The sequence below is a fragment of the Bufo gargarizans genome, chromosome 4 (assembly GCF_014858855.1).
Source record: "Bufo gargarizans isolate SCDJY-AF-19 chromosome 4, ASM1485885v1, whole genome shotgun sequence".
In the NCBI taxonomy this organism is placed as follows: Eukaryota; Metazoa; Chordata; class Amphibia; order Anura; family Bufonidae; genus Bufo; species Bufo gargarizans.
The window spans coordinates 507,013,749-507,038,060 of NC_058083.1; the positions used below are offsets into that span (position 1 = coordinate 507,013,749).

At 45.7% G+C, this 24,312-nt stretch overlaps 1 protein-coding gene across 2 annotated transcripts in view; it reads right to left on the reverse strand.

The window, feature by feature from the left end:
* Nucleotides 1-24,312, reverse strand: part of PTPN14 (protein tyrosine phosphatase non-receptor type 14) — a 111,971-nt gene that overhangs the window by 10,647 nt on the left and 77,012 nt on the right. The window contains exons 8-15 of one of the 2 annotated variants that reach the window (XM_044290783.1): nt 23,982-24,070; nt 21,223-21,310; nt 19,168-19,250; nt 17,905-17,962; nt 14,454-14,520; nt 11,671-13,148; nt 5,477-5,620; nt 4,125-4,334 (exon numbers count right to left, since the gene is read on the reverse strand). In XM_044290783.1, the coding sequence (XP_044146718.1) occupies nt 4,143-4,334; nt 5,477-5,620; nt 11,671-13,148; nt 14,454-14,520; nt 17,905-17,962; nt 19,168-19,250; nt 21,223-21,310; nt 23,982-24,070 (2,199 nt within the window). In that variant the 3' untranslated portion in view covers nt 4,125-4,142. Of the gene's footprint in view, nt 1-4,124; nt 4,335-5,476; nt 5,621-11,670; nt 13,149-14,453; nt 14,521-17,904; nt 17,963-19,167; nt 19,251-21,222; nt 21,311-23,981; nt 24,071-24,312 lie in introns of those variants that run through there. The other variant, XM_044290782.1, reaches the window with a different exon arrangement.

Consider the following 24,312-nt stretch of genomic DNA (forward strand, 5'->3'; position numbering starts at 1 on the left):
CTCAAGTCTTATCTTACCGATAAGAATGTGGCTTAAAATTGTTTATAACCTTTTAATAATTTACAGATCAGGTTTATTACATGACCGGCACAAAGTGATAGTGAGAGTACCATTCACACAGCTAGACAAACTATAAAAAATATTGAGCTGTTCTGTCACAAAGAGTGAGATTTTTGTGAACTCACTTGTAAAATCTCTTTCTCGCTGAGTTCATTGGGGGACACAGGACCGTGGGTATAGCTTGCTGCTGCCACTAGGACGCGACACTAGGCTAAAAAGTGTTAGCTCCTCCTCCACCGGCTATACCCCCTCCAGCCAGGAGAGAGCATGTCAGTTTGTGCCCAAGCAGTAGGAGAGGAGAACTAAACATACAGAAAAACCACTAGAAACAATTCATGCCAGACGGGCCAAACCAAACTGAGGAGCCCCCCCCCCCGGCAAACTAACCGCTATCACTTGCGGCTATAAACAGAATAATGGGTGGGTGCTGTGTCCCCCAATGAACTCAGCGAGAAAGAGATTTTACAGGTGAGTTCACAAAAATCTCGGTTTTCTCGCTCGTATCATTGGGGGACACAGGACCGTGGGACGTTCCAAAGCAGTCCACTGGCGGGACCAAAACACCCCCCCCATGAAAACTGCCTCACGGAAGCTCAGGACACCGTTGCCTGCAAGACTTTGCAACCCAGCGCAGTGGCCGCCAATGCCAACGTATGCACCTGGTAAAACCTGGTGAACGTGTGCAGGGATGACCACGTCGCTGCCTTGCATAGCTGTGAGGCAGAAGCTTGGTGGAAGTGAGTCCAAGACGCACCCACCGCCCTGGTCGAGTGGGCCGTGATGCAGAAGGGCGGAGCCTTGCCCCGGGCGCGGTAAGCCTCAGCAATTGCCAACCGGATCCACCTGGCAATCGTCACTTTGGAGGCCGCCAGACCTTGACGTGGCCCTTCCGGAATAACTAACAGAGACTCTGTCCGGCGAAAAGTCCTCAAGATAGATAAGTAAGTCCTTAGGGCTCTAACCACGTCCAGCTGGTGGAGAGCCTGCTCTCCCGGATGCGAAGGAGATGGACAGAATGTCGGAAGAACGATGTCTTTGTTGACGTGAAAGACAGAGACTACTTTCGGTTGAAAGGAGGGCATGGGACGGAGTTCTGCCTTGTCTTCATGCAGAATAAAGAAGGGTTCTGTACAGGGCAGTGCTGCCAACTCTCAAACGCTGCCAACTCTCCAGGAGAGAATACGGAGGGGCACTGTGTCCAAAGGCTCAAACGGAGCCGGCTGGAGGGAGCCCAGCACCAAGTTCAAGTCAATGGGGGACGATAAGGAGGGACGGTGTGGGCCACCCCCTGTAGGAATGTCTTAACCGGAGCCTTTAGTACCAGCGGTCACTGGAAGAAAATTGAAAGCGCTGAAACCTGATCCTTCAAGGAACTGAGGGCAAGGCCCAAATCCAAACCCGATTGCAGAAAGGAGAGGAAGACAGGAAAAGAGAAGCGTAGCGGTGGGAGGCTACGTTCTTCACAGAAACGCAAAAAGGACTTCCAGGTCCGGTAGTAGATTCTGGACGACACCAGCTTCCTTAACCATAGTGCGGATGACTCTGTCAGAGAAACCACGTGGCTTCAGAATGGCGGTTTCAACAGCCACGCCATTAAACAAAGTGTCTCTAAATGCTGGTGGAAGACAGGACCCAGAGAGAGAAGATCAGGTTTGAGCGGAAGACGCCACGGAGTGTCTCCCAGGAGACGAACGACGTCTGTGTACCACACGCGACGGGGCAAGTCTGGAGCAATGAGGACCATCTGGATGCCCTCCGTCTTGATTCTGCGTAAGACTCGGGGCAGGAGGGGGAGAGGCAGAAACACGTACACCAGAGAGAACCCATTCCATGGTGCCACCAGTGCTTCTACTGCGTGTGCCTTTGGATCTCTTGTTCGAGAGAAGAAGACGGGGAGCTTGTGGTTGAGTCCAGAAGCCATCAAGTCCACCTCTGGTTGACTCCACCCACCTGAGGCAGATCTCTTGAAACACCTCCAGGTGTAGAGACCATTCCTCCGGGTCCACAGTCGTACGACTGAGGAAATCCGCTGTCCAGTTTTCCACTCCTGGAATGTAGACTGCCGACAGAGCTGGTATGTGGGCCTCCGCCCACCTCAGGATCTTGTCCGACTCCGCCATCACTGCTTGACTGCGAGTTCCTCCTTGATGATTGATATAGGCCACTGCCGTGGCATTGTCGGACTGTACCCTGATCGGCCGGCCTAGGAGGAGAGGGGTCCAATGAAGAAAGGGCAGATGAATGGCCCGGAGCTCCAATATGTTGATGGGAAGTTTGGACTCCGACTGAGACCACACCCCTTGGAGGCTGGCATCGGTTGTGATGACCGTCCACGAGATCGGAAGAAAGGATTTTCCCGACTCCAGGGTTGGGGTTGAAAGCCACCACCTGATTGCCGACCGCACCTTTGGAGGTAAGACTATGTGACGGTCCAGAGACTCCTGCAAGATTGCCCGCTGAAGTGACCGAGTGTGAAATTGGGCAAATGGAACAGCTTCGAAAGAAACGACCAATGCCTCCAGGACCTTCATGCAGAACCGAATTGACGGGGTCCTGCACTGCAGTAGAAGACTGATAGACCGACAAAGGGCCAGCCTCTTGTCCCGAGGCAGGCGCACCACTGCCACTGCCGTGTCTGGCAGGACACAGTGAAGACTTTTGGAAGTTCACCAACCACCCAAACCGCGCCATGGTATCCAGGGTGATAAGCAGGCTGTCTTTGTTTTGCCCAAAGGACGCCGCTTTGACCAGGATGTTGTCCAGATACGGGATCAGGGCGATGTTCCAATAGAGGAGCGAGAAACTTTGTTGCGGCGCCGTCGCCAGGCAAAAGGGAAGGGCGACGAACTGATATTGGTGGCGGCCCACTGCAAAGCAGAGGAACCGCTGATGTGCCGGAGCAATTGGGACGTGTAAGTACACATCCCAAATGTCTATGGAAGAGAGGAATTCGCCCCGTTCCAGAGAAGCAATCACGGAATGAAGGGACTCCATTCTGTTGCACCCGGAGAAACCGTTTCAGCAACTTGAGGTCCAGAACCGGGGCGAACTGACCCCTCTTTTTTGGGGGACGACAAGCAGGTTGGAATAGAAACCCGTGAATTGTTCCGCCAAAGGAACCGGGACAATCACACCTCGCGCGAAGAGAGACTGGATGGCCTCGAAAAAGGCTGCCGTCTGACCTGGATCCCTGGGAGGGGAAGAAATGATGTGAAAAAGAGGATGCAAACTCAATTTTGTAACCCGAGGTTACGATCTCGAGCGCCTATACGTCAAAGATGTGGGCCCGCCACACTTCCTGAAAAAGGAGTAGGCGACCCCCCCATACGGAGCAAACAGAGTCCCGGTTGGCCGCGCGGGAACTTAATATTGCATTTGACACATGCATAGTAAGTGGCGGCCGATGGCAGACGGGGGTCCCTAGTGGGTTCGGACATGGCTACTACGGCTGAGCTCACTGCTGGGGAGGGGGGGGAACCGTCCTACCAGACATGCAGGGGACCCAGGTCCTGTGTTCCCTGATGGGAGGTGCTGCCGGCTGAAGCTGGATTCTGCTGTGAAGCTGCGGTCCTGCAGTATGCTCCAACCCTTCACGTCAGAGGGGGAGGCGCAAGTTGCGCCTTACCCACCCTGGAAGCTAGGACCTAAATTTGGGACATGCGGCCGGCCGGCAGCCACTTCCGGTCGGCCGGAGAACGGAGGGGGCTCCGAATGGGGCGCCAGAGGCGCCGCTGGTCCGCCCGTGGGCTGGGAAGCACGGGCTGGAGCCCGGGACAGTGTAGGCACGAAACGGGACCAGGGGCTAAAGTTGGGGGCGCCGGCCGGAATGGTAAGGCGGGCCCCAAGAAGCCAGGAGGGTGCCCTACCAGGGGATCAGTATTACCCATGTCCCCCATAGAATACCAAAAAAAGGGTCTGGAAGTATCCTAATCTCGACCGAAGGGTGAGGGGACGAAGGGAAGGGAGGGGGGAGGGGATGGAGGAATGGAGGGTGCAGATAATACTCACCTAATCCAGAGTAGTCACCCCATCTTCATCCTCTTCTCTTCACCCCTCCTCCAAGTTCCAGCAGGGTCACCTCTTCAGAAGCTGGCACCCAGGAGACTGGAATGGCGGGGGTCTTGTCGGATCCAGGTGACCCTTAGGCTGGCGGGAAGCAGGGGAGCTGGGCTGCCCTGGTCCACCTTTTCTTCTTGGGGAGGTCGGGCGGCGAGGGATTCTGACACTGGCCTTGCTCCCGGGGTAGACAGGCTAGGCGCCTCTGTTTCCCCTACCTAAAAGGGAAAGGGAAAAAAGAAAAAAAATAACAAAAGGAACATATCAGTTTTTAGCTTAGTGTCGTAGGAACATATCAGTTTTTAGCTTAGTGTCGTAGGAGGTCTTCCTCCTACGACACTAAGCTAAAAACTGATATGCTCTCTCCTGGCTGGAGGGGGTATAGCCGGTGGAGGAGGAGCTAACACTTTTTAGCACTTTTTTTAATTAAATTAAACAATAGGGATTCTAGTCTTAAAGGAGTGGTCCAGGATTGGAAAAACATGTCAGCTTTCTTCCAGAAATGGCACCTAACCACTCTTTACAGTTTTTGGAAGAAAGCAGCCATCTTTTTCTAATTCTTGACAACCCCTTTAATTTAGGTGGGAGTTCTCCAGAAATATAACACCTGTAGGATATGAAATCAATGTATATTGGGCGGGGGTTTGGGCACTTGGACCACCAAAGATCTGCACAGTGAAGGGACTGCAGCGCCCCTTCATTGTTTACACATGTCCATTGTCCTGACAGGTGGGGGTCTCAGATCAGATTTGATTACTTATCCTGGGAGAGGCCATCAACCTTACAGTCCTGGAGAACATCTCTAAAGAGGAAAAAAAATCTAATTACTACTGTGGATCGACATTGGCTGCTGCCAACCTGCTTTGCCCCTTCCCTGCTGCCAGCGTATTCCTAGGGCAGCTCCCAGTTGGACAGTCTGGTTGCTATAGAAACGCTGGATAGCAACTACAGCTTGTTATATAGGGTTGTCAGACAGCACATCTCGTGCAACCCGTTGGATTCAGAATACTCAAGGCATAGGCTCAATTGCCTTTGTTGCCCATAGCAACTAATCACAGCGCAGCTTTTATTTCCTAAATTACTCTGGAAAAATGAAAGCAGAGCTCTGATTGGTTACTACAGGCAACAAAGACTGGTTCCATAAATAGGGCCCAACGTTCGCAGAAAAAGGGCCAAAGAGGCTTGGTCGGGCATAGACCAGGCCATTCTATATTTCTTACAAGGAGGAGAAGCCAAAAGTGGTGACATAGGAGGACACCATGTCAGAGGTGGACAAGTCCCAGCCGCCTGACAGATTCAAAAGGAAACAAACTTTACATGTGCCGTGAAAAAAAAACAAGTCAGCAGAACATTCTCTTACCCTCTCGTCCATTGGCACCATCACAGTGTCATCCTGCCTGTCCTCGGGCACAGGAATTCTGGAAACAGAGAGTCCATTCAACGCTGCCAACATCAAGGGCCTCTTCTGAGCCTCCAGGGCCGCCATCTCCTGCTTCTGTAAATTCTTTTGGCAAGAAAAGGCAAGTTTTCATCGTTGTCAGTCGTGCCAGCAAATACTGGAATGTTTTTAATCTAAAAACCAACAACACTGCGCTGAAAGGAAAAAAATGCAGCCGCCGATAAAAGCACACGTAGAACGTGAGCTAAAACGGACACGTAGGCTGCATTCCCCTGATTGGTACAAACACGTTTTTCATGAAGTGCATTGGACTGGCTTCAGGATCGTTAAGTGCTCAGATTATCTGCACTTAAAAGGGTTCTCCGGGAATTAAGAAAATGAGAATACTTAAATATTACTTCATTATAAATATATGCCACACAGAAAAGAGTAAATACACGTCCCATAAGTTAAAAAATATATAATCTTTATTCAAAAAACTCAAACATGATGCTAATATAATGACTGATGAGCATATAGTGAATATGTCCAAAATTATACCACCACCTGATCCTAATATATATGAAGCTCTAACCCTGGGTTCACACCTGAGCGTTTCTGAGACGCGCGTTTTACGCGCGTATTTGTCGCGCGTTTTTTGCAATAGTAAACGCGCGTTTAACGCGCGTTTGTGTGATTGACTGCAGTGTTGTCCAATGAGTCTATGGCCAAAACGCGCGACAAACGCCCAAAAAAAAGCTCAAGAACTTGTTTATGCGTCGGGCGTTTTACAGCGCGATCGTACGCGCTGTAAAACGCTCAAGTGTGAACCAGGGCCATAGGGAAGCATTGGTTTTCACGTGTTGAGCGTTTTACAGCGCGTTTGAACGCGCTGTAAAACGCTCAGGTGTGAACTTAGGGTAAAGGTAATGAATCTATGGAACGATGCTAGTCCAGGGAGCGGTGAACAAAAGAATACACAGAGTAGAAGGTTCCATAGATTCCATAGCATTGTTCCATAGATTCATTACCTTTAGAGCTTCATATATATTAGGATCAGGTGGTGTTATAATTTGGACATATTCACTATATGCTCATCAGTCATTTTTTGTCATTATATTAGCATCATGTTTGAGTTGTGATTTTTTTAAATAAAGATTATATATTTTTTAACTTATGGGACGTGTATTTACTTTTTCTGTGTGGCATATGTTAAAGTAATAGAGTATCCCGGTGACAGCAATTGTTACATTATCTGACCTATTAGTGATTAATTCATTATAAATATATTACCAAATACCTTTAGTTAGTTATAATGGCTTGTTTTGTCCGGGGAGCAATCATTAGGAAAAATAAAATGGCCGCCGTCCTATTAGTACACACAAAACCTGTCCTAATTACACAGGAGGACAGGTTAAAGAGCTGCACCATCTTCCTCTCTTACTTGTCAGGGATTATGATCCTGAATACAGCTTAATATGATCTTCAGATGAATCTCTGTAGAAATGGAGCTCATTAGGATACATGAAGTACAGAGAGGATAGTGGGGGTGTAGATAATGGCAGCAGTCTCCATTACCGCAGTCTGTCCTGTCCATCCTCTCTGTACTTCAGGTCTCCTCACGACCTTCATTCCTACAGAGATTCAGCTGAAGATCTTATCTGTATTCAGGATCATAATCCCTGACAAGCAGAGCAGAGAGGAGGATGAGGCCTCATGCACACAACCGTTGTTTCATTCTGTGTCCGTTGTTCCGTTTTTTTGTGATTTTCTGTGGACCCATTGACTTTCAATGGGTCCATTGAAAACTAGGCTAATGCACCGTTTGTCATCCGCGTCCGTGATCCGTGGTTCCAGTCTGTCAAAAAAATATAACCTGTCCTATTTTTTTCACGGAAAACGGTTCGCGGACCCATTCAAGTCAATGGGTCAGTGAAAAAACGCGGAGGCACACAAGATTGTCATCCGCGTCCGTTTTTTTCCTATCATTTTCATGGCAAACTTGACTTAGACTTTTTTTTTTACTTTCCTTCATGTCTGGTGATCCTCCAAAAATAAAGGAAGACACACGGAAACAAAAACGGAAACTGATCACGGAACAACGGAACCCCTTTTTGCGGACCGCAAAAAAATACTGTCGTGTGCATGAGGCCTAAGGCAGCTCTTGACCTCAGTGTTGTGAAGTAACCCCTCCTCCTGTGCGATTTAGGACAGGTTTTGTGTGCGCTAATAAGACGGCGGCCATTTTATTTCTCCTAATGATTGCTCTCTAGACAAAATGAACCATTATAGCTAATGAAATTTATTTGGGAATCTATTTATACTAAAGTAATATCCAAGTATTTTCATTTTCCTAATTCCCGGAGAACCCCTTAAAGGGAACCTGTCACCGGGATTTTTTGTATAGAGCTGAGGACATGGGTTGCTAGATGGCCGCTAGCACATCCGCTATACCCAGTCCCCATAGCTCTGTGTGCTTTTATTGTGTAAAAAAAACGATTTGATACATATGCAAATTAACCTGAGATGAGTCCTGTCCCTGACTCATCTGACGTACAGGACTCATCTCAGGTTAATTTGCATTTGTATCAAATAGTGTTTTTTTACACAATAAAAGCACACAGAGCTATGGGGACTGGGTATTGTGGATGTGCTAGCGACCATCTAGCAACCCATGTCCTCAGCTCTATACACAAAATCCCGGTGACAGGTTCCCTTTAAGGTCAATCTGAGGCAAAAACGTGCGAGTCAGAAGTCAGGAATCACCCAAAATATCAGATAAATTTGATACCTAATGGTAAAGGCCTCCAGAGTTAGAACAAGAGTCTCTTTTTTTTCTTCTAAAAACAGCTCCATGCCATCTGGTAGGCAATGTCTGGTACTGCAGCTCCTAAACATTCAAGTAAATGGGGATGAGCTGCAATACCAGGCACAGCCAGTGTAGAAGAGTGGTGCTGTTTCTTGAAAAATTGTTGATAGTTTATATCCGTGCGCATGTGCACCTATGAAACTGGGAAGGAGGCTGACTGGGAAGTTACTGGGGGCTATATTTATATATGTCAGTAGGTAAAGGAGTCTGACTAGGAAATTACTTGGAACTATACAAGCAGCTAGAGGGGTAAGGAGTCTGACTGGGAAATTACTGTGAACGATATATTTATAGCAGCCAGAGGCAGAAGGAGTCTGACTGGGAAATTACTCATAACTATATTTATAGCAGCCAGCTAGGTTTGGAATCTGACTGGGAAATTACAGGGGACTATTGTTAGAGCCACCAGAGGGGGATGGAATCTGACTGCAAATTACTGGGCACTATATATATATATATATATATATTATATATATACACAGGTCCTTCTAAAAAAAATTGCATATTGTGATAAAGTTCATTATTTTCTGTAATGTACTGATAAACATTAGACTGTCATATATTTTAGATTCATTACACACAACTGAAGTAGTTCAAGCCTTTTATTGTTTTAATATTGATGATTTTGGCATACAGCTCATGAAAACCCAAAATTCCTATCTAAAAAAATTAGCATATTTCATCCGACCAATAAAAGAAAAGTGTTTTTAATACAAAAAAAGTCAACCTTCAAATAATTATGTTCAGTTCTGCACTCAATACTTGGTCGGGAATCCTTTTGCAGAAATGACTGCTTCAATGCGGCGTGGCATGGAGGCAATCAGCCTGTGGCCTGCTGAGGTGTTATGGAGGCCCAGGATGCTTCGATAGCGGCCTTAAGCTCATCCAGAGTGTTGGGTCTTGCGTCTCTCAACTTTCTCTTCCCAATATCCCACAGATTCTCTATGGGGTTCAGGTCAGGAGAGTTGGCAGGCCAATTGAGCACAGTAATACTATGGTCAGTAAACCATTTACCAGTGGTGTTGGCACTGTGAGCAGGTGCCAGGTCGTGCTGAAAAATGAAATCTTCATCTCCATAAAGCTTTACAGCAGATGGAAGCATGAAGTGCTCCAAAACCTCCTGATAGCTAGCTGCATTGACCCTGCCCTTGATAAAACACAGTGGACCAACACCAGCAGCTGACATGGCACCCCAGACCATTACTGACTGTGGGTACTTGACATTTTGGCATTTCCCTCTCCCCAGTCTTCCTCCAGACTCTGGCACCTTGATTTCCGAATGACATGCAACAGTCCAGTGCTGCTTCTCTGTAGCCCAGGTCAGGCGCTTCTGCCGCTGTTTCTGGTTCAAAAGTGGCTTGACCTGGGGAATGCGGCACCTGTAGCCCATTTCCTGCACACGCCTGTACACGGTGGCTCTGGATGTTTCTACTCCAGACTCAGTCCACTGCTTCCGCAGGTCCCCCAAGGTCTGGAATCGGTCCTTCTCCACAATCTTCCTCAGGGTCCGGTCACCTCTTCTCGTTGTGCAGCGTTTTCTGCCACACTTTTTCCTTCCCACAGACTTCCCACTGAGGTGCCTTGATACAGCACTCTGGGAACAGCCTATTACTTCAGAAATTTCTTTCTGTGTCTTACCCTCTTGCTTGAGGGTGTCAATGATGGCCTTCTGGACAGCAGTCAGGTCGGCAGTCTTACCCATGATTGCCGTTTGGAGTAATGAACCAGGCTGGGAGTTTTTAAAAGCCTCAGGAATCTTTTGCAGGTGTTTAGAGTTAATTAGTTGATTCAGATGATTAGGTTAATAGCTCGTTTAGAGAACCTTTTCATGATATGCTAATTTTTTTAGATAGGAATTTTGGGTTTTCATGAGCTGTATGCCAAAATCATCAATATTAAAACAATAAAAGGCTTGAACTACTTCAGTTGTGTGTAATGAATCTAAAATATATGAAAGTCTAATGTTTATCAGTACATTACAGAAAATAATGAACTTTATCACAATATGCAATTTTTTTTAGAAGGACCTGTATATATATATATACACATATATATATATATATATATATATATTTACAGCACCCAGAGGGGGAAGAAGTCTGGTCTGGGAAATGACTGAGGAGTATATTTATAGCAGCCAGAGGGAGAAGGAGTCGGACTGCAAAATTACTGGGGACTATACTTATAGTTGTCAGAGGGTAAAGGAGTCTGAGCGGGAAATTACTGGAAACTATATTTATAGCTGTCAGAGGGTGAAGGAGACTGACTAGTGGTGATGTAAAGCAGATGAAAGACAAATGCAAACTGTTTTGGGAGTCTGCAGAAAAGAAAAATGGGTCATGCGACATTGCTGAGCAGGCCGGCCTTGATGCCACAGATTTTGCACAGAAAGAAGGCAAAAAAAAATAAAAGATGAAAAAGTTACTTTCTTGTGGAAACAAGGAGTTATGCCCTTTTCAGACAATGGGGGCATATCGCGAGGATATGCCCCCATTGTCTGATAGGTGCGGGTCCCGCACCTATCTCTTAAACGCAGCCGGCAAAGTAAAGGAGGGCACACCATGCATGCGCGGCTGCCCACCATTCATTTCTATTGGGCCACCTGAAATAGCCGAACGCTGGCTCAATTATTTCCGTCCCCCCCATAGAAGTGGATGGAAGCAGTGGCCTCTGCCATTCAATTCTATCGAAATTCCCCAAAAAGCTGAGCATGCGGCTCTGCTATTTTCGGCGTGCCAATAGGAACGTTTGGTGGTGCACTGCCTGGCCAGAACTTTACTGGCTTCACAAGATAGGTGCAGGTCCCAGAGGTGGGACCTGCACCTATCACACAATGGGGGCATATCTTAGCAATATGCCCCCATTTACATAAAGCCCAACCCCCCCCCCCCCCATGGTCACACGACCATGTCCGTTTCCAGTCCACAAACTGCGGATCTGCAAAATACGGATGTGGTCCGCATGAACACCACATTTTGTTGCGGACAAGTATAGGACATGTCCTATCTATTGCGGAACGGACACACGGATTGGGACAAGTATAGTACATGTTCTATCTTTTGCCGTACGGACACACGGATGCGGAAAAAACACAGATCATCCGTGTGCTTTCTGCATCCGTATGTCCCTTCTGCAAAAAGGTTAGAACAAGTACTATACTCAGCTGCAAAATGTGGACAACAGACCCATTATAGTCAATGGGTCTGCAAAAAGTGCAGATGCAACATGGACGGAATCTGCAATTTGTGGACCAGAAGATGCATACGGTCGTGTGCATGAGGCCTTATGCATATACATTTTCACTCACCCTCATTAAGATTTCCCTCTCAACAATGGCATCTTCCGTAGAAAACATCTCCGACACTGGCCTTTCTTTCACCGGTTCTTTTTTTACCCTTTCTTTTACGCTGGTGAGATCTGGTTCTGAAATTGAAGGCCCTAAGGAGGTTCCATTTATAGGTATCGGATCATTTCTGGACATGCAGAGAGTCTGGGATGGCCGTGAACTCATGGCCTTGGCTCTCGCTATGACCGCAGATATGCAGGATGGATCGTGCCTTAAGGCTCCATTGCTGACACTTTTCCTTGGGCCTGGATATTCCGGTGGTGGCTTATTTGGTATGCGTGCCAATGCGGCCTGCAGCTGGGCACTATAAGGAACTCCCTGGATAAATGAAGTGTGAGGCACAGGTTTTTGGGACTCTTCCTCCTCTTCACTCTCACTACTGTGTATAAGCATGGTGGCATCCGAAATAGTCTTCTTATGGTGGTACATTGGGAGCTGCTGGACCTCATGAGCTTTCTGCATGGTTTCCTCATTGGGCATCTGTTCTCTTAAGGTATTCCTGCGAGGCAACGGTGCAGCTAGTGACTTTAAGGTCATAGCTTCCATCCCGCGGACCATGTGGCTCATAACTTCAAAACTGTGGCGCTTGTTGATAACTGGATGGTGCTTTTGGGGTTTTAATGGTTCGCTGACCTCCTGAAGAGATTGGCGAACGACAGGAGAGCTATCTTCTTGGAAAGTTTTCACCGACTGTTGAACCTTTCGGGCAACTAGGTCAGGGCTACTACTGCTAACACGTTTATGTCTGTGACTGGCCAGGTCAGGAGTGCTACTGGCAGGTCGAGGTGGTGGGTAAGGTGGTGGAGGCCTAGACAAGAAGTTCCTAAACATGTGGGCAGCGCTAAAAGTCTGTGGTGGCATGTTGGCCAATTCTGGAGTGCTGACAGTATGGGAAATTGACTTGCTATGAGCAGGGTTTGTAGCTCCCTGGCCAGGCAGCATTTGCTCAGGTGGGGGTTTGTTACCAAAATGGGACTGAGTAGCATAAGGAGACTGAGACACCATGTACGGAGGCCGGTCCTGAATTTCAGGTTGACTGTACACCAGGTTCTCCCGATGCCTGTAGGCATGTGTATTCCCGATGTTGAGGTTTCGTAAAGACTGACTCTGGCAGTCGGCCGGGTGAATAGTCCTGTTCATTTGTCTCATCACAGTCTCGTAGTCTGGCGTCTGCCGGTAGGAAGGCAAGATGATGGCGCTGTGTCGGCATTTAGGGATGTAGTCCGACCTCATGATGTCATTGCCAGTGATGCTGAGGTTAGAGGACATGGGAGAAGCTTGGATGAAATTCTGAGAATGGTTCAGAGAGTTCATGCTTTGAGCGCTTGAGACGCTACCATTCGGCACAGTACCGTTCAGTAGGTTATAGTCAAGATATCTGTCCAAGCTGTTCTGGGATCTGAAGTTAAATGTATCCTCGCTCATGTGAAAGATGCTGTCTGGAGGGGACAATAGCATTACTATTAATAGTCAGTACTAGACAGGATAATTTAGAGGACTGAAGTCATATGCAGCAGTCTCACAATGCAGTAGTGAGGCATAAATGACCAGACGGCTGAGCTGTCGGTAACGCTGGAGCCCCACCCACATTCAGCTGCTTGGCAGTGTAAACACTGGAACATCCTATTAGTTCAAAAACTATGATTTTCATTATGAAGGGGAACATTTCTTAAATGAAAGAGGTTGCTCTTCTGGAAGGTGCTCTAGAGGTGGGCAGCTCTGGATGTCTAACCCTGAAAAGTAAGCCGTTATTGGTAAGTGGGACACTCTAGGGAAAATGAGTTCTTCATGTAATACCAGAAGCTTCTCTATGCATAGAGTCTTAGCCCTGTCTCATACATAGGGGTCCTGAGCACCACCCTTTATGACAACCATATGCCTTAAAAGGACATATGGAATGGGGTTGTCCGGATGTGACAACCCATGTAAAGCCATTGCAAGGCCATTTGATATCGGAGCATCATTGTTGAAGCTCTATCATTAGGCACAAGGCTTTCTAGATGAGCACTCACCTTTAAAGGGCATCTGTCAGCAGATTTGTACCTATGACACTGGCTGACCTGTTACATGTGCACTTGGCAGCTGAAGGCATCGGTGTTGGTCCCATGTTCATAAGTGCCCGCATTGCTGAGAAAAATGATGTTTTAATATATGCAAATGAGCCTCTAGGAGCAACGGGGGCGTTGCCTTTACACCTAGAGACTCTGCTCTGTCTGCAACTGCCCCGTCCTCTGCACTTTGACTGACGGGACCAGCCAGCGAAAACATCATCATACCTGGTCCTGTCAAAGTGGAGAGGACGCAGCAGTTGCAGAGAGAGCAGAACCTCTAGGTGTAAAGGCAACGCCCACGTTGCTCCTAGAGACTCTTTTTCATATATTAAAACCAACAGAGATGCCTTCAGCTGCCAAGCGCACATGTAACAGGTCAGCTAGTGTCATAGGTACAAATCTGCTGACAGATGCCCTTTAGGGTCCATTCACACATCCGTAGTGTATTGTGGTCAGCGGGAGCCACGGACCGGAAGATCGGGGCCGTGCTCCGGAAATGCTGATGCGGACAGCACACTGTGAGCTGTCCGCATCTCTTCCGGCCCCATAGTGAATGAATGGGTCCGGATTCGTTCCGCAAGGTTGCGGAACGGATCCGGACCCATTCTACGGACGTGTGAATGGACCCTTAAAATGTAAAAATGTAGATATGGACGGTGTTGTAAATTTTGACACGGGTCAGACTGGACCTACCTTCGGATATGAATGCATCGTTACCCTGCATATGCCTCGGGGCTAATACAGATGACGGTGGCCTTGACTGGTCATGTGGGAAAAAGGTAGGAAAAACATTTAATCAGTTTAAAATTCCCATATTTTGATCGTTCATAGTCTGTACAACAACTTTTATCTCAGGAACTTTCAACAGGCTGCTTTGCACAGATCTTTGTGTTGTACCTTTCCTGTTATTCCACCTAGAAATTTTTTGTTGAAAAAATTTGAGACCTGGCTGTTACCAGTTGGGAGTGCGTCCCTCCTTATGTTCACACTGTCCAATCAGTGCCGATAGATTCAAAGTGTGTAAGAACACACCCTTTTGACAAGGGAAATGGTAACCCCCAATTGTCAATGTATTCATACATTTCTAGAAAGAATAACAAGACCAGCAACATTATAAGAAAAGATGCTCTATAACTGAGGAACCTATGTGCTACTAGCATCTTCTGGCATTGTTCCGGGGGGCAGTCGGACTGATAATCCAGCATTCCGACTGCCCCCCGGAACAATGCCAGAAGATGCCAGTAGCACATAGGTTAAGAAATGACAAGCTCAGTGTCTTGTCTACAAATACTCGCAGTTTAAGGAATAAGATCAATGAACTTGAGTCTAAAATGGCATCTGAGAATATAGATTTAGTGGATGTTACTGAAACATGGTTCAATGGGAGTAATGACTGGGATATAACAATATCAGGGTTCTCTCTATATAGGAAAGACAGAGAAGGCAAGCCAGGGGGAGAGGTGGCCCTATATGTGAAAGATAGCATAAAATCTAATTTAATACAAGTTAGCAAGACCAATTTAGAGTCAGTTTAAGTTACCTTGCAGCTTGATAATCATAAGGTAACTCGTGTAGGTGTGATATATAGACCACCTAGCCAAGTCAAAGAATTAGATGATCTACTAGTTGAGGAAATAGCTAAAATTACATTGAAAGGGGAAGTTATCATTATGGGAGACTTTAATCTTCCTTATGTAAACTGAAAAATAGCTAGTTCTGCCAGGAGTACAGATATTCTAAATTCCCTACTGGGATTATCTCTACAGCAAGTAGTTGAGGAGCCAACTCGTAAGGAGGCCATTTTAGATTTAGTATTCACAAATGGGAATTTGGTATCTGATATTACTGTAGGGGAAAGCTTGGGATCTAGTGATTACCAGTCAGTGTGGTTTACTATAAGTACAGTGACTGAGTCACACCACACAAAAACAAAAGTTTTAGATTTTAGAAAAACAGACATTTCTAAAATTAGATTAGTGGTATACAAGTCCCTATCAGATTGGAACAGTTTTAATGGAGTCAAGGAGAAATGGGACTACTTAAAAGTAGCACTATTAAAGGCAACAGATAATTGCATTAGGCTTGTCAGTAAAAGCAAAAAAAGGAAGAGACCACTGTGGTACTCAGCAGAAGTGGCCAAAATCATTAAAAACAAAAAAAAGAGGATGACAGGCAAATTTATAAGATTAGGCAGAGAGAGGCCAAAAAAGTTCTAAGAGCTTCTAAAGCACAGGCAGAAGAGAAATTAGCTCAGTCAGTGAAAAGAGGCGATAAGACATTCTTCAGATACATAAATGAAAAAGGGAAACTAAAACAAGAAATTAACAAATTAAAAACAAAAGGAAGGTATATGGAAGAAGATAAATAACTAGCTGACTGCCTCAATGAATACTTCTGTTCAGTTTTTACAAAAGGAAAATGAAGGAAAAGGACCTCAGTTAGGAAGGAAGACTAATGCATCTTTTGATGCATGTGTCTTTACAGAGGAAGAGGTTCTAAGTCAGTTGTCTAAAATTAATACAAATAAGTCACAGGGGCCTGATGGGATACACCCAAAGCTATTAAAAGAGCTTAGCGGTGAACTAGCAAAACCATTAACAGATTTATTTAACCAATCACTGGCAACAGGAGCCGTCCCAGAAGATTGGAAATGAGCAAATGTGCCCATTCACATGAAAGGTAGTAGGGAGGAATCGGGCAACTATAGGCCAGTAAGCCTGACATCAATAGTGGGGAAATGAATGGAAACCATACTTAAGGAGAGGATTGTGGAACATCTAAAATCCCATGGATTGAAAGATCAAAAACAGCATGGGTTTACTTCAGGGAGATCATGTCAAACTAATCTTATTGATTTTTTTGATTGGGTGACTAAAATAATAGATGGGAGGTGCAGTAGACATCAACTTATCTAGACTTTAGTAAGGCTTTTGATACTGTCCCACATAGAAGGCTTATCAATAAATTGCAGTCTTTGTGCATGGACTCCCATATTGTTGAATGGATTAGGCAGTGGCTGAAGGACAGACAACAGAGGGTTGTAGTCAATGGAGTATATTCAGACCAAGGTCTTGGTACCAGTGGGGTACCTCAGGGATCTGTTCTGGGACCCATATTGTTTAATATCTTTATCAGCGAAATTGCAGAAGGCCTCGATGGTAAGGTGTGTCTTATTGCTGATGACACAAAGATTTGTAACAGGGTTGATGTTCCTGGAGGGATACACTAAATGGAAAAGGATTTAGGAAAACTAGAGGAATGGTCAAAAATCTGGCAACTAAAATTTTATGTTGATAAGTGCAAGATAAAGCACCTGGGGCGTAAAAACCCAAGAGCAGAATATAAAATCAGTGATACAGTCCTAACCTCAGTATCTGAGGAAAGGGATTTTGGGGTCATTATTTCAGAAGACTTAAAGGTAGGCAGACAATGTCATAGAGCAGCAGGAAATGCTAGCAGAATGCTTGGGTGTATAGGGAGAGGCATTACCAGTAGAAAGAGGGAGGTGCTCATGCCGCTCTACAGAGCACTAGTGAGACCTCATTTGGAGTATTGTGCGCAGTACTGGAGACCATATCTCCAGAAGGATATTGATACTTTGGAGAGAGTTCAGAGAAGAGCTTCTAAACTGGTACATGGATTGCAGGATAAAACTTACCAGGAAAGATTAAAAGACCTTAACATGTATAGCTTGGAAGAAAGACGAGACAGAGGGGATATGGTAGAAACTTTTAAATACAAAAAGGGAATCAACAAGGTAAAAGAGGAGAGAATATAAGAAGAAAAACTGCTACAAGAGGACATAGTTTTAAATGAGAGGGGCAAAGATTTAAAAGTAATATCAGGAAGTATTACTTTACTGAGAGAGTAGTGGATGCATGGAATAGCCTTCCTGCAGAAGTGGTAGCTGCAAATACAGTGAAGGAGTTTAAGCATGCATGGGATAGGCATAAGGCCATCCTTCATATAAGATAGGGCCGGGGCTATTCATAGGATTCAGTATATTGGGCAGACTAGATGGGCCAAATGGTTCTTATCTGCCGACACATTCTATGTTTCTATCAGACATGTCAGAAGAGCTGACCCGTCTTCTTTGATCTTATTTAATATCTAGGTTGGAGTGCTCCTTTAAAAAGACACCTACCATGGAGGATCTTCCCCAAGTTGAATGTCGCCGGACGGTGGGTGGCGTATTGTGTATTCTGTTAATCAGAAGTAAATGATAGGTTACAGTTAACAAATAAATTATTACCATCAGGAAGCTGAGATACGAGGAGCTGTTTGATGGGCATGGCATACTGTATACTGGCCGGGGTGATCCTGCTCAGGCTGCCTTACACACATACAATGGGGTCCATAACTAAAGAACATCTTAAAAGGGTACCTAAACCTTTGGATAAATTATATTAAAACCTATTCTACATATGAAGGAAACAATATTTGTAATATACTTAAATTTATTTTTTTTTTACTTTTACTATCAATATAGTAGCCTGAAGTTGAGGTGTCTATTGCGCTTTAGAATCCGTTCTCTCGTACAGTGCTATGTATGGGAATACGGATTCCTCTGCAGCCACACTGAACGCCGTACAGGCCGAAGCATCGCCTGGTATAGATGGGCTATGTCCGGCTTTAGCAGAGCGGGCACAGGAGCACATCGCTCCTCTGCCTGTGCCATCCATGCCAGGCTTTAGGAGAGCAGCGCTGGTACAGGCAGGAGTAACGATGCCTCGGCTTGTACAGCGCTCAATGCAGAGGAATCCATACCCCCATTCACAGCGCTGTACGACAGTACGGATTCTAAAGCACATTAGGCTCCTGACCTTCCGGTGCTAGGAAAAGTTAAAAATAAAAAATAAAAAAAAGGAAACTACAAATATTATTTGCTTCATGTGTAGATTAGGTTTTAATAGTTAACCTAAAGGTTTAGGTAATCCCTTTAATCGTTTCATACATAATCCTGGATGCTATAGCCCACAGGTTGCAGATCACTGGGTCAGACTAGCCCACCCGAGGGCCCAGTCAAGGGTCCAGCAGAAGACAACCACATATGGAGTTGATCTTGGAGCCGGTCGCTCTGCACTAGGATCTGTTTCTGACGGGATGATCACGAATTACCTATTAGAGCTCATCGGCGATACGTGTACAGAGATTACAATGCAATTAACAGTGGACGTATTCCGTATAGATGGAGGGCAGATCTCAGAACCATCTCCTCTGATGGACCCATGGAAAACCAGTCTGGCACAGAGATAGTCTCGGAAAATTTGGGTTTCCCAGGTTGGGTTTGGGGCGTATATCTACAGTGATGGGAAGTCTGGTCTGGCGATGCACGGGCTCTCACACAATACACAACATCCATTATAAACCTCAGGATATCGCCCGCTGGCATCTACGGATCACTCACTCTGTGCAGATTTTATGGTCTTTGTAGAATTTCATCCGAGCGGCGAAGAGCCGGGAAATATATTTGCTGTTCTCGATGTCATCCTGTTGAAAAGCAATAAACAGAGCGGTGTCATCACGTCTGCAGTGTTTATATAGAAGCGGAGGGGACGCGGTGACACCCTATTACATTACACTCTGCCGAAGCATGGGCACAGAACAGTCCTCTTAAATGAGGCCCAGTCACCTCCCCTGACATGTACTTGTATTCCTGGGAAATAACTACTCTGGAACTTCCTTTTGTTTAGATCTCTGCATTATGGATTCCTCTGTTAGTCCTCCAGAAAATCTATAAATAAAAGGACATCAGTGTGATCCTTCCCCCTACTCAATAGGCGTGTCCTTCCACAGTCTGGTACGTCCCAATCAATGCCGTCTACGTAGGGACACACCCCACTGGCGAGTGGAAAGAGAACACCCAGTGGACAGTTTATTCATACATTTCCAAGAGGTATAACAGAGGAATGGTTGATTGCAGAGTTCTAAGCAAAGATGATTCAGAATTGTTATGTCATGTGGAATATAACTATTGTCAGGAGAGGTGACCTCTTTGATGATAGAGGGTCCCATTTCATGGATATCTGACAGGTTATCAGATTAGGGGTAGTCCACAAAGACCGGTGTGCACCTACGAAATCACAAACTATGTGACCCCCATATGAATGGAGAGGTGCTGCACTCCTCTGCTCTGGGAAAACATGTTTATATTCGTGGGGGTTCCACAGCATGGACCCCGACTGATCCCAACATGATGGCATATTCTCACTTTATAAGATAAGAATAGCCCTTTAAGTATTAGCGTGAGATTTAAGTGAATTTAACAGCAGAATAGTGAGTGCAGCTCTGCAGTATAACACAGGATGTAACTCAGGATCTGTACAGGATAATTAATGTAATGTATACAGGGACTCCACCAGCAGAATAGTGAGTGCAGCTCTGGAGTATAATACAGGATGTAACTCAGGATCTGTACAGGATAATTAATGTAATGTATACAGGGACTCCACCAGCAGAATAGTGAGTGCAGCTCTGGAGTATAATACAGGATGTAACTCAGGATCAGTACAGGATAAGTAATGTAAAGTATGTACACAGTGACTGCACCAGCAGAATAGTGAGTGCAGCTCTGGAGTATAATACAGGATGTAACTCAGGATCAGTACAGGATAAGTAATGTAATGTATGTACACAGTGACTGCACCAGCAGAATAGTGAGTGCAGCTCTGGAGTATAATACAGGATGTAACTCAGGATCAGTACAGGATAAGTAATGTATGTACACAGTGACTGCACCAGCAGAATAGTGAGTGCAGCTCTGGAGTATAATACAGGATGTAACTCAGGATCAGTACAGGATAATTAATGTACTGTATGTACACAGTGACTCCACCAGCAGAATAGTGAGTGCAGCTCTGGAGTGTAATACAGGATGTAACTCAGGATCAGTACAGGATAAGTAATGTATGTACACAGTGACTGCACCAGCAGAATAGTGAGTGCAGCTCTGGAGTATAATACAGGATGTAACTCAGGATCAGTACAGGATAATTAATGTAATGTATACAGGGACTCCACCAGCAGAATAGTGAGTGCAGCTCTGGAGTATAATACAGGATGTAACTCAGGATCAGTACAGGATAAGTAATGTACTGTATGTACACAGTGACTGCACCAGCAGAATAGTGAGTGCAGCTCTGGAGTATAATACAGGATGTAACTCAGGATCAGTACAGGATAAGTAATGTATGTACACAGTGACTCCACCAGCAGAATAGTGAGTGCAGCTCTGGAGTATAATACAGGATGTAGCTGGGGATCAGTACAGGATAAGTAATGTATGTACACAGTGACTGCACCAGCAGAATAGTGAGTGCAGCTCTGGAGTATAATGCAGGCTACTGTATGTATGTACTGTATATTCAATATATTTTTTTTAAACTGCAGAACCGTGTGACAATCTCACACATTACAGGGTTTGCAGGAATGTGAGGGTGTTGGGGGGAGGTTACTCACTTACCGTGTGAAAAAAGATGCTCTCTTCCTTTCTGTTCAGCTCCAGTACAATTGCAGACTTGTTGTGTGTGATATTCCCAATGTCATTCCACCTGGAGACAAGATCTCAGGTTAGCTCTGCCAAGATTCACATTCCGACATTCCACAGGCACGCCAGCGATATCTCTGCCCGTCCAGCCTCCAGCTTGGCAGGGCTCGCGGGACAGATTACCATTAGGATGCTTTCAAGAGCTATTCATCTCTCCGTGGCTGAAACATATCTCTAGCCGACCATGTCAGGACATAGAAGTGCTCTATTCATCCACTTGCTAGTGGGAAGATTAAGTGAAAAAAATAAAAAAAAATAGCCATGTTCTCGGCTGCAGGCAGATAAAGGACTGGTCAGGGTCCACTTTTCTCCTACACACTCAAAATGCCGGGAGATCGCTCCCTGGGAACTTATTACATAGTCCATCTGCATAATAATTGCTGATATTACTTTACACGGTCGCCGGTACATAGGATGGATCCATTAGACCCCGCTGGGAAATGGATTCAGTGAATGTGGAGGCAATGAGGCGGAATACTGGAAATAATACAGGTCTTAGGAGTCTACAAGGAACAATGGGGCCATATAAAAAGGGACAGGGTACGATATACAAGGGCCCCCCGATGTACACTCTACCCATCAGGAATACAGAAACATGAACAGCTTGTAGGGTTTATGCGAGCGCTGGGAGTGGCTAAGGATTTCCTTGTTAATGACTTATTATTAATATTATAGTTATGGATTATCTTCGGCACCTTATATTAGGACTGTCCTCCTCTAAGCCAGAGATCAGCGGCGCCGTTTGAATAGTTATCATTTAAAGCAGGAAAGCTCAACCTTCGGCCCTCCAGCTGTTGCAAAACTACAACTCACAGCATGCCTGCACAGCCCACAGGTGCTGGGAGATGTAGTTTTGCAACAGCTGGAGGGCCGCAGGTTGAGCATCCCTGATTTAAAGGGGGTGTACAACAATGAGAAGGAGAGGGTTTGGGAAGCCACCCACTTGGCCGGACCTGGAAAGGGAAGCGTACTTATCTGCTTCCCAGTGCCAGCTTCCCTGCTCCTTCCCCTCTGGCCCTGCGATGCTCTGCTGGGCTCCATCGGTGTAAACATCCGATTAGACAATCACTGGCTGCTGTGTAGATTGGATCCCCATGCGCCATGTGACCATTGGTTATGACGTAAGGGAAGTGGACACCGCCGTGGCCAGTGATTAAAGGATAACTGTCATATTTTTATTTTATTTGCTAGTTTATTAGATCTAGGCATGTATACCTGAGTTAGTCTGTCAATGATTGTCGAAAGATCTGTAATTACCTTATAATAACAGCTTTCATTGATGTCCTCTGTCCCTTTCCACTGCTCCCTTAAAAGACCATTGCTTTTGCTTGTCTGTCTCCGGCTAGGAAGACAGAGGGGCGGTCCTTCACACTGCATGCCTGCATTAGGCTTCAGAGTGAGGAGGCGTGTCTCTCGGTAATCTAATCTGATTGGCTGGCAGGAAGCTGCCGGCTACAGCAAGTTTGTATGTGACCTGAGGCAATGCAGTTTTGGCCTCAGAGAACTGGCAGAGGAGCCATCTTGAGAAGATCCTCATAATGTAAGATTCAAAACAGCCGTAACCAAGGGGAAAACTCAAGGAAAACAGTGGTAAGTGAATAAAATAAAGATTGCTTTATGCCTAGTGCTGCAGTAACATATGCTAAAATTGATTTTTTGATGAAAATATGACAGTTATCCTTTAACTGTGGTGCTGGCCAACCGGTTGCCAACATCGATGGGTGCTGCACCGCAAATCCACAGCAAGCAATAGTACAATCCATGTGGATGTGGCTTTGAAAACTCCATGCATACGTAGCGGTAAAATGAGCACGCTCTGGAATCTCAGGTTTGTAGAATGCTCATTATGTTGCGGAAATGGCACAAATCTTCACTGCAGATTTCAATGTATAGTGGTGAAATGTACACGAATTTGCAGCAAAAAGGCACAGGTAACATGCAGATTTTGCAGCGGATTGGCATCTTGATCTGTGCTGGCTTTATACCCTTATATTTCTGCTGCAGCGGCCATTCAGAAATCGAAAAACTTTATTTGTTGACACTTTGTAAGACTCCTTTAAATCACTATGTATTCCACTCTGATCACACCACATTGGGAGTTTTCTCAGATGCGAAGGGGTTGTCAAAGTCCTTTTAGGGATCGTCCAGTGCTTTTTCTCGGGATAAGCCATCAGTATCGGATGGTCGGGGGAGTGACACCCCGCTGATCAGCTCTTCTGCAGTCGCTCCGATGCAGAAAGTAGGCACCAGCTCAATCCATTGGGTAGTGGTCAGAGCTGGTTACCATTCATTTCAATAAAAGCAGCCGTGCAATAACCGCTCCGTCCACTGCACAATGTGTGTAGTTCCAACATCGGAGCTACTGCAAAACAGCTGATCAACAGGGATATGGGGTGTCGGACCTGCTGGTAAGATAAAACGGATTGGAAAACCCCTTTAACACTGACATATACCACTGTATTGCATATCACCAATACTCCACAAAGCATGTACCATGAGGTAGATGCTTATTATATACTGTATTTATACTGTATATAAAAGCTTCCTCCGCTGCAATTTCCTATACAGTAAAAAAGGCATACTCTATGGTTAGGTTCACTTTTCCCAGCGAATGATCCAAATGCGTTCACATAACGTGATGCGAACACCGCCTTGATTTCGCACAGTATGCTTACCTGTAAGATGTGGTTGCTTTTCCAAAACTGTCTCCGGCAAAAATCCCCACAAAGAAAATCCAGAGGTTGATGTCATTGCCATGACTGTCCTACAAGCCCAAAATAGGATACATGTAAAATCACAGTGGATCAGTTAAAACGCATCCTTATCGTGTGTGCCCCATTCGTAGCGCAGTGCTTCTCAAACAGTGAAACGCTGGATGCCTCCCACGTGCCACTCGATAGCCCTGTGAGTATACAGAAATTGGTGGATCATGGCTGAAACAGGATAATGGAGGATGGTTTGACAGGGTTTGCCGCAGCATGATGCAACTATTGCAATGTTTAAAGG